Source organism: Quercus suber, unplaced genomic scaffold (genome assembly GCF_002906115.3).
Source record: "Quercus suber isolate HL8 unplaced genomic scaffold, Cork oak 2.0 scaffold_321, whole genome shotgun sequence".
NCBI classification, from domain to species: Eukaryota; Viridiplantae; Streptophyta; class Magnoliopsida; order Fagales; family Fagaceae; genus Quercus; species Quercus suber.
The window spans coordinates 789668-800768 of NW_027069775.1; the positions used below are offsets into that span (position 1 = coordinate 789668).

The 11101-nt window shown below is 35.9% G+C and overlaps 1 protein-coding gene across 1 annotated transcript; it reads right to left on the bottom strand.

The window, feature by feature from the left end:
• Nucleotides 1-3543: 3543 nt before the first annotated feature.
• LOC112041220 (F-box/kelch-repeat protein At3g23880) lies at nt 3544-10646 on the bottom strand. Its single transcript, XM_024074130.2, has 2 exons — nt 9387-10646; nt 3544-3818 (listed from the first exon to the last, which is right to left on the bottom strand). Exon 1 carries the CDS (start codon nt 10585-10587, stop codon nt 9388-9390), a length of 1200 nt encoding a protein of 399 aa, XP_023929898.2. The 5' UTR covers nt 10588-10646; the 3' UTR covers nt 3544-3818; nt 9387.
• Between the last annotated feature and the right edge of the window lie 455 nt (nt 10647-11101).

Sequence of the window (11101 nt, forward strand, 5' to 3'; positions counted from 1 at the left end):
GCCGAGGATGACCTTGTCCTCGGAGGACCAAGACCAACATTAAGTGGGGAGCAAGCCCAAGATAGGTTGTCACCTCCACATTAATTATGCTTACCTAACCCTCTGGCCGCACTAATGGGGATGTGATTTCTAGACAAGGCAGCCTTAGTTGCTACAACTCACATGAGTACTGGTAAAGCGGCTAATAGGACGGACGGTCAGAAGGGAGGGGCGTGGATAACCAACAGGTGGAAGAAAGAGATTGTGAGGAAATGGGCTATATAAGGGGAAGAAACAGATAAATAGAGGGGAGGACGGTCAGGCCCCTCGGATCAGGGCTGAGGAACAACTTTGAAGGGTAACCCTGGTGCGCCGGCCTTCAATGGAGGGGAATTCTATATTGGGCGTTGTCCATTTGTTAGGGCCGAGTTCTTGAACCCGTTCTCTACAAATTCATTGTAATGGGCCAACCGAGCTTGAGTCCACTCTCTCAACATAAAAATATATTTAATAATTAATTAACAAACGTATCTGTTCACACCCATGTCTTGTTTTTTTCAAAAAATTTCGTGTCATCGCACCACACCCGCACCTACACCGTATCCCACCACACCCAAAACTTATATCAAATTTCAATAGTTGTTTCTTCTCCTTTTGACACACATGTTAGAACTTAAAAGTTGTCTTCCCAAGCTACCCAGCATAAAAATGTTTCGAGTTGTTTAGGATTAAGTATTGACAAATAAATTCTCATTAATTAGGATAATTCTCTCTAGGTATAAGTCTACTAGTTAAGTTTTATGAAATTTACTAAATAATTTATGGGGAAAGTTAACCAATACCTAAGGACATATTTTATTTATTTATTTATTTACCTTTTCTATATTTCCTATAAAGGTGGTATTAAAATCTTTTTAAAATGATATATTAATGAATGTTCTAAGGATATCATTTTGTAGTGAAACTCTGGTTATGTAATATATTATAAGCCTGTTTAAAAAACTATATATACTACTTTGATATCCGTGTGTTCTAATAAGTATTATTGTTTCTTCAAAAAAATAAAAAAATAAAAAAAAGGACATCCTTTAACCGGAATCTATATATATATTAAAAGCCAAAGCTTAGAGAAAATCAAATTAAAATCTTAATTGAATTTTAATTGGAGTCTAATTGTAAGCCATGTATCCTATTTAATTTCTATTTTTTGTACCAAGTGAATTATTGAATGTAAAAATCAAAAATTTTAAATCCAATGAAATTCTAAATTGGATTTCAATTGGAGTCCAATTTTAAGCTATGTGTTCATCTAATTTTTATTTTTATTTTTGTGGCAAGTGAATTATTAAGTGCAAAAAACTGAAGAGTCTAAATTTAATTAAATTCTAAATCATATGTGTGTGTCTATGTATAAAATGAGAAACCATTACATATTTTTAAAATTTATGATTTAAAAAATGTGTAAGGTAATGTCATCTATAATTTTAACTTCTTCTTAAAAAAATGTATAATTTGAACCTTATAATTATAATTTTTTTTAATTGTAACCGTACATATGCATGAGGTTACACACTAGTTTTATATAATTGATGTGTTCTCAATCACAAAATAAAAATCTTATATTTATTAATTATGTGTTAAAATCTATCAATCACATTCATTGTCACGTCAATTTGTAAAAGTTATGTAGTATAAATGAAAATATCTATAACTTTTTTCCAACTCTCTTTTATTAGACCCGTGATATAAATGATCTATTTCGTATTTAGTTGACTAGTAAAGTTCAAGGACTAATTGAATTACAATCTTAGTGAAGGAGATATGTTTATTACTCTGTTCTACTGGTAACTTTTTTTTTTTTTTTTTTTAATTGTTCTTTGGGTTTTATATTAGAAATGAATTTATTTTTCAAACCTATGAATTCTAAATTATGAGCAAACGCCTTAGATTGAAAACTAACATATCTCATGTATTTTATGAAATGAAAAGTAACTGACAAAATAATGCTAAGTCGCTAACTAAGCAAATATATATACCCAAAATCTGAAATCACCATAAGGCAAGGGTTAAGCCATATAGAGTGAAAATGTGGTAAAACCACATTGTAATATGTTTGAGATGGTTTGTTATTGTTGCAATTATTTGAATGCCATTTTTCAATAAGATTATTTTGGCCATTAATTCCTAAAAGATCGATATTTGGATTGAACGGGGTGAAAAACTAATACTTTCCTATCCCATTATTTAGTTTCTGAGCTTAGATTAAGAGTCAGTTTGGATCATACTAATTTTGAGTGATATCACTCAGTTTTCATTATTGAGTTTCCAATACGCGTGAGGCCCACAAAAAATCTTTTGTTTGGCTTGGTTTTGAGTACTTGTTTCCATCACTCAAAACTCAAAAATTTGAGTTTGGATAATGGAATTCAGAAACAACATTTGAGTGTTTTCAAAAACTGAGAATTGATTTTCAGTGTATGGGATACACAATTTTGGCAAAAAGTTAAGTTATTAGAATGAGATATATGACTAAGTTTTTTAACCAAACAAGTGTTTTGCAGTTTTTGAGTAAATTTGAAGTTTGAGTTAAGAGTTATTAGTTTTGAGTTTGAATTTGAGTTATGAGTTTTGAAAACTGAGTTATGAAAACTAAGCTGTTTCTAAATCAAATGAGCCCTAAGTCATCTAGAGTAATAGTCATTATCAATTTGTGTGTGTGTGTGTGGATTGTAACTAGGAAATAGAGTCGTTTACTTTATTTCTTAGGTTGTAAATAATATATTTGTAATTTCATACTATCCATTGGACCAATACAATTGTAATCCTCACTTTCATTAAAATGTTGTTTTAATAAATTTTTTTGATTTTTGTCCTAAAAGATAAATGAAGTGGCAAATCAATTGTAAACCCACAATTTAGTGCAATAGGTATTGTCAGTTAAGCACTTAAGCCTCTATTATGAGACTCACTAATCACTATCTTGGAGATGCCCAAAAACTCTGGTCTCCTTGAATTATGGTTCTCACAGCTACATAAGCAATAATTAATAATTATAACGCCAAGGTTACGAAAGGACCAATTTTACATGTTTACAATTATTTTAGGATTAAAAAGGAAATTTTAAATTTAAGAGACTAAAATTGAACCTCACCTAAATTTTCTTGACAGGTGAATTTTTACCCACTTGAGTACTCAATGCTACAATATATATATATATATATATTGAATATTTATAGTATATCATGAATTATATAGTTGAAGTCACTATGTCTTTAATATATATATATATATATAATTCAAATTCATTGGTCAATTCTAGCATATGATATCGTAGATTCTCTGCATTCAAACTTGTCCATATTTTGCTTCCCCTATGCTCATTAGCTCTTCAGAGTTTTTAGGCAGATAGTGCAATGGAAAGGAAAAGAATTCTTTCCATTGCTTTGAAACCACCCTTCCTATGGAGAAGGAAGGTACCATGTAATTGACATATGTATTTTCCCTCTTATATCATGTGGATTAAAAAAAAAAAAAAAAAAAAAGAGGGAGGAATAAAAAGAATCCTAACAAACAAACAATGAAACTTCTTGAGGGGGATGGGAAGGATGCTTAAGATTAGTATGAACTATACAAGGATAGGAAATACTTTCAATAGTGCTCCTCCAATCTTAGCTAGGCAACAGAAAATCATTCAGACAAACAGGCACAACTAATACCATATACTGAAAGCAGCTCTAATTAGCACTCTAGGTGTACCTCTTTATTATATTACTAAAGAATGAAGCCCAAATCAAAATATAACATCACCATGATGATGTCCAGTAACACTCCTTGCACACCTGTTGAACCAACAATGCAGGATGAGAAAAGATCATCAAGAAAAAAAAAATACACTAGTCTGGTGATAGCAAGTTTTTCTTCCAACAAAACATTAATGCTTTCCTGTGAACAAAAGCTTGGAAAAAACGCTATGATGCTTGTTTCAGGGAAAATGGAATATCCTTGGGGTTTTCATTTCTACTTCAAAGAGATGTAGCAGTAGAGATGTAGAGTAATAGCGTATTAACATTCTAAACTTCAAACTATTCTGGACAAGCATACTTAATGGAAACTAAAGATAACAAGACAATCATGTATATGTGTACAAAAATGAGATACTTAAGACCAAAATATATACATGTAAAAGGAGTGCATATATTTTCAGATGTCTTTAACATTTCTATCACTTGATCAAGGCGTTGTCATTTGTGAACTCCTCCACAGAAGTTGTTGGTTTAATTCCTTTCTTTCCCTCTATTTATGTATTTTTTTATTTTTGTAAGTAGTTTTATTAAGAAAAGGATAAAAGCATCCAGAGCAAGCTTCCTTTGATTGAGTTGAAACAGGAAGGCAGAGCCTTATGGTCTACCTCCTCTCATAAATTTGATTGTGCTGACACTTGAAAGGAGATTGAAGAATATTTTGTTAATCACTTTAAAGAGTTGTTTCAAACTTCAAATCCCCAATTCCCTAGTGATTTGGATAGTCTTATTTCTCCTTGTATTTCCCAAGTTGAAAAAGATAAGATTGCTAGAATCCCCACAGGAGATGAGATTAGGAGTGCTGTTTTTGAGATGAATCCATTAAAAGCCCCTGGGCCAGATGGCATGCCCGGTCTATTCTTTAGGCATTACTGGGGTTTCATGGGCAGCCAATTAGTGGTAGTAGTCCAAAGTTTTTTTAGAGAAGGATGGAAGCTTAAGGAGTTAAATCAAACGTACATTACTCTGATCCCCAAGGTGCAGGGAGTTTGTAACTTTGCTTAACTCAGACCAATAAGCCTGTGTAATTTCAGGTACAAAGTAATCACAAAGATTTTGGTGGCTAGATTAAGATCTCTACTGCATAAGCTGATTGATCTGGCTCAAGTTGCTTTTATCCCTAACAGAAATATTACAGAAAATGTAGTGCTGGCTCAGGAAGTTGTGCACTGTTTTAAGCACACAAATTAGAAGCAGCGGTACCTGGGAATCAAGTTAAACTTCCAAAAAGCATATGATAAAATGGAGTGGGCTTTCCTTGCAGCAGTGTTAAGTAATTTTGGATTTAGTCAGCAAGTAATAAAATTGATTCATTAGTGTATATTCTACTGTTAAATGGGGGCATTGGAGATAGTCTCTCCATCCAGAGGTCTAAGACAAAGTGATCCGCTATCTCCATATCTATTTATAATGGGAAGTGAAGTTCTTGCAAGGTTGATTAATAGAGAAGTCAATAACAGGAAAATCAATGGGGTTAAAGTTTCATACTCAGCTCCAGAAATTTCAAAGTTGTTTTATGCAGATGATGTAATTCTTTTCAGCAAGACAAAAATAGGGGAGATTAATGCCTTAATGAATTGTATTAATACTTATTGTGCGTGTTCAGGACAAAGCATTAATTTGGAGAAGTCAGGAGTTTTTGCTTCAAAAGGGGTGCACCAACAATTCCTCCGTCAGGTTAAGCACCTTTGGGGGTTGAGGAAGCTCTCTCAGGGAGCTAAATATCTTGGAGTCCCTTTGTTTTTGTCAAGTAACAGGAAAAAAGATTTTTCCTGCTTAAAGGAAAAAGGAGACTCTAGTATTGGGCGTTGGAAAAAAAGGGCCTATCTTAGTCAGGAAGGGCAATTCTTATTTCCTCAGTAGCTCAAGCAACCCAACATACTCTATGATGGTCTTCCAAATCCACAAAGGGATTTGTGATGAGATGGAGGCCCTGATAAGAAAATTCTGGAGGAATCCGAAGACTGAATCAAAGAACATCTTTGCACCAAAGCTTGGGCATCATTATGTTGCTCTAAGAAAGACGGGGGGCTGGGATTTAGATCTCTCTTAGAGTTTAATCTAGCCCTGCTTGCAAAGTTTGTTTGGTGGATTTTGACAAATAAGGATTGTTTGTGTGTCCAAGTTTTAAGGGCAATATAAAGTTGGGAGAAATTGGCTTTGGGAAAATTCATCAAAAGGCAGGTTGTGGACTTGGAAAAGCACTGAAGCAGCAAAAATATTATTGCTGAGAAGTGCTTGTAAGGTAGTGCTGAATGGTGAAAATACTTTAGTTTGGGAGGATCCGTGGATTCCAGACCTTCAAGAGTATAAACCAAGACTGACATCTCAAGAGAGCACTCAGGTATGCATGTTGGTTTCACATCTAATGAATCAATCTAAATCGGGTTGGGAGGTTGGTTTATTGAAAAATCTGTTTTATGGAGACTCTGTCAAGGCTTTTCTAATATTCTAAATATTCCCATCAGACCATGCAATCAAGAAGACAAGTGGGTGTGGACCAAAACTGTGAATGGCTCTTTCTTGGTAAGATCTGCGTATTGGGAAAGTATTAATCTAGAGGCATCAAGTAGGCCACCTCCAGTGTTTGGAAGGATATGGAAATCAAAGATTCATGAAAGACTTAAAATGATGCTTTGGAGAGTAGCTTTGGACATTCTTCCCACAAAAGAAAAACTGAGCAGGTTTGCAACAGAACCAGATTTATCTTCTTTGTGTGGTCACTCTCCTGAATCCTCACTACATATTTTTGTTGAATGTCACATATCTAGAGCTCCATGGTTTGGTAGCCCTTGGGGTTTTAGAATTGCTAGAAATCAGGTAAATTCAACAATGCAATTTGTGGAAATTTTTCTTGACCCTCCTGAGGAATGGGTTTCAGATGACCAAGAGAGAGTGAGATCTTTATTATATGGTGCCTTGGTTGTAGATTTTGTATGGAGATGCAGAAACAAATCCCTCCGTGAGGATAGAGTCTTAGATTACTATAACCTTTGTATAGGTTTGAAGAAAATATATCTTGAGTATTGGCATGGCAGGTGATTCAGTGGTCTGGCTGGTATAGTCACCCTAGAGGCACTGTATCATGGTCCTCTCCAATTCAAGGATGGTTTAAAGTAAATGTTGATGCAGCAGTGGGAATAATTGTTCTTCCATCGCTGCTGTGGCAAGAGATTGTAGAGGGAGGTTGGTTTTTGCCCACCCAAAAAAGGTTAAAGCCACTCTCCCTCTCCAAGCAGAAGCTGAAGCTTTTAATTGGGCAATCATCTGGTAGGAAGTTATAATTTTCCAAGAGCTGTGATTGAAGGGGACTCAAAAAATTGCGTGAATGCTTTGAAGAATCCAGAAAAGTTAAGTTGCTGGAGACTTGAAGCTACTATGGCTGATACTGCTTTTAAGGCATTTCAAGCTCCAACCATTTTGTTTAAATGGGTACCAAGAGAAGCAAATAAAGCAGCCCATGCTCTTGCCAAGTAGTCCTTAAAGTCTTCTAGTGCAGGGTGTCTTGATGTTTTGTTTGTCCCTGATGTTGTTGTAAATATTATCAGGGAGGAACAGCTCCTCAATTGAGGGATTGCTTCCTTTTCGGTTTTGCTTGTCCTGCTGTTTGTGGTTTTAATAAAATTTTATTTCTATCAAAAAAGAAAAAAGAAAAAAGAGAGAGCTAAAGGTTGAACGGTGGAATCTGTTGTGGTCTAGACTAGCTATCCCTAGGCACTCCTTTGTTGGTCAGATGGCTATCCTGAACAAGCTCCCAAAAAAAGACAGAATGCTTCAACGGGGGCTTTCTGTGGACGGTATGTGTGTTTTTTGCAGGTCTAGTATTGAAGATAGAGACCACCACCTTTTTCAATGCTCAATCACCAAGAGAATTTGGGATAACATCATAGGCCTTTGCTTAGTGTCAGATGCCAAGACTTACTGGAAGGAATTAGTAAACTAGGGTACTACTCAACTAAAAGGAAGGGTATATAGAACCATGCAATGTAAGTTAGCTTGGTGGGCTACTGTACCAGTTGTGGGAACAAAGAAATGTTTATTACATGCAGGGAAGAATTATATTGAAGAACAGCTCATTGGAATTATTAAAAAGAATGTTAAAGGAAGAATGAAGAGCAATGAGTTCAACTGTAATTCAGTGTTCAATCAGAGTGCCTTTCTGCAGATGGGAGATCAATTATTCCCTGCCTTGAAGTTGATTTCAACTGATTCTATGTCTGCATATTAGTTGCGGTCTTGTTTGCCTAATATGGCTTATGTTAGGTGAGTATAGCCTACTGTGGTTTTGTGCTTAGATAACCATTGTTCTGTTGCTGTGTCGCAGCTTTGGCTCTGCAGTATAGGTTATCTGCAGAATCTATAATATGCTGCTCTTGTATCATTTGTTCTTGAGGTGTTCAATAAAACTCTTACTGATTCATCAAAACAAAACAAAACCAAGAAGATCTACAACTTTGAAAAAAAATTAGTGATGTGATACTGCCAACAGAAAATATCCACCCATAAAAGGATCCTAGAAATAAAGAATTGGCAAAGCATAGAAATCTCAACACAATTGGGTGTACAATTATTACACTCCAAACAGTTTATTTGATAGGAGAGTTGCATTCCACTTTGTTTACTTCACTCTTAATGCTTGAAAAAAAAAATTAATTCTATAGAATTATTTTCCTTGGTATAACTGCTTCTTGCTAAAACTAGGCTTTTCAACTTCCTTGCATTAGTCACCAACTCCCTCCCTTCCAAGGATTTCATATTCTAACTCCCATGACCCTTAACAAATTGAATATCAACTGAGTTGTACATGCTAGGCAGCAATTAAATCTATAGCCCTGTGGCAGATACTTCAGAAAGAACCCTACCAACTGACAACAGATTTTATCTCCCATATGAATTAATAGGTAAGTACCATGGTCAAACAAGGAACACTAAAAGAAGTTGAAGGCACTGACTATATATAAGCCGCTAGTACCAGATAGCATCCATCAAAATAATAAAAAAGGCCTTCAAAGCCAAATAATGTTTTATGATCAACATAAAATATAAGTTCCCAAGAAGATTATACGGAAATTTCAGGTCCAAATTGTCATACACAAAATGATTTTTTTAAGCCAATCAATAGAAAGAATATGATTAGTGAAAAGGAATAGAAACAACTTGTGCCAATGATAACGCATGTTTGATTAATTGAGAACTCAATTTTACTTATCAAGTTATCAGGGCCCATCTAGACAGTTTAACATTGTTGCACACAATGAAGTCATTCCTGTTTCCTATATCTTGAACATAATCTTCCCAAGGCCAAAGCCAACAAATAACAAGCAATTACTTTATTTTCTTAGTTTTATTTAATTCAACTTCATGTCATCATTTATATTATGAATGATTGAGTCTATAGTGTTTAAACCAATTTTTTAAAATAAAAAATAAAATAAAATCCCACCAATTTGATTTCTGCCTAATAACCTTTACATTACATATGAATGAATGCCATCTAATATCATAATTTTTTATTGATCCACATCAAACTAGCTAATGTCAACAAAATGGCCCTTAAATAAAATTTAACACAATTTTATAAAAGATGGCAGCACAATTGAACCATACCTCATTGATTCACCTCCTCTTGGACCTCGCCACCATCTTCCTCGCTTGTTTCCTCGTTTGTTTCCCAAAACTCATTGTAGAGAGCAACTTGTAACGATCCCTTAAGCCCATCAAATGGAAAAATCTTGCCTGTGTTTGTAGAAGGATCATACAAGACCAGCTGCCCTTCTTTGTTCTCCATAAACATCCTTCCATACCCCCAAAATCCCAATGGCCTTTCCAAATCCAAAGAGGGTCCAATTCTAATAAGCTTAGTCCACGACTCCCTAACACCAAATTCAAACAAAACCCATAAATCAAAACACAACATCTCCACCTCCTTCCCAGATGGATAAACCAGCATAGCAATAGACCCGTTCAGCGCGGTGAGAGTCGTCTTCCAACTGGAGTAATCCCCAATAACACTAGCGTCCGGAAATGAAGTAGACTTGAATACCTCACTGGCAAAGTCGAAGCGAACAATCTTCTCATCCTCATTATTATCTAACGGAAGCGGCGTCGCGCACCAGAAAAAGTCTCCATCCAAGTACATTGTGGCCTTCGACTGTATATGAATCCCGTAAGGCACGCGCGCAACCTGAGGGTCCAGCTGCCTCCACGAACCACTGCTCACGCTATACACTTCCGCTTCTTGACTTATATGAAGCAAATTGGTCGCGGACCTGAACTGAACATTGAGAAGCCTCACGACCTTGAAGTCATTGGATGTGGAATCGAATCCGAACCCAACACTGTGGAAGTAGACATTGACCATTTCGCGAGGGGTTATAGGAGGGAGAGGCTCGAGTGCTGATGACGTGGTGGGGTCCCAGAGGTAGATGGTGCTTGCGAAGCAGAGACAGAGGAGACCATCGGAGGAGGAACCGACGATGTCGAGGTTGAGACCGTGGTTTGGTTGTGGGTGGTTAAGGATGACTTCGGATGTGTATTCTGGATCGAGGTTGTCGTAGGATAGGAACGAGAATGTGTGCTTCGAGGTGTCGATTTTGTCTGTGGCTTTGACGAGGAAGAAGATAGGGTTATTGGGGTCTTCGGATTTAGAGATGAGAGTGGAGTGGTTGATGAGGTTTCGAGAGATCAAATCTGGGGTTCCGATGAGAGAGCGCCAGGTTTTGGAGACGCACTTGAATCGGATTAGAGATTTTGGAGGAAGGCGTGAGAGTATGTTTATCATCACTTCCTCAGGTAGATAGGTTGACATTGTTTTGTTACTCTGCTATTGCTCGTAAGCTGTTTGTGGAATTGTAAAGGAGAAATAAGTCTTCAGCCGAAGAGCAAATAAGGTGATTCTTTAGTTGAAATTGAAAACTTTTTTCTAAAAACACTCTAAATAAAACTAAAAATTAGTTGAAATAATATAGTAAAATTTATAAATAATATCAAAAAGTATAATGAGGCTATAAATAATAGCAAAAATAAGCTTAATAAAAAAAATTAAAAAAAAAAAGTATTTTAAGCCAATACCAAACGCACACTTAGTTTTTTTTTTTTTTTTTTTTAAGACATTGACCATTTCGCGAGGGGTTATAGGAGGGAGAGGCTCGAGTGCTGATGACGTGGTGGGGTCCCAGAGGTAGATGGTGCTTGCGAAGCAGAGACAGAGGAGACCATCGGAGGAGGAACCGACGATGTCGAGGTTGAGACCGTGGTTTGGTTGTGGGAGGTTAAGGATGACTTCGGATGTGTATTCTGGATCAAGGTTGTCGTAGGATAGG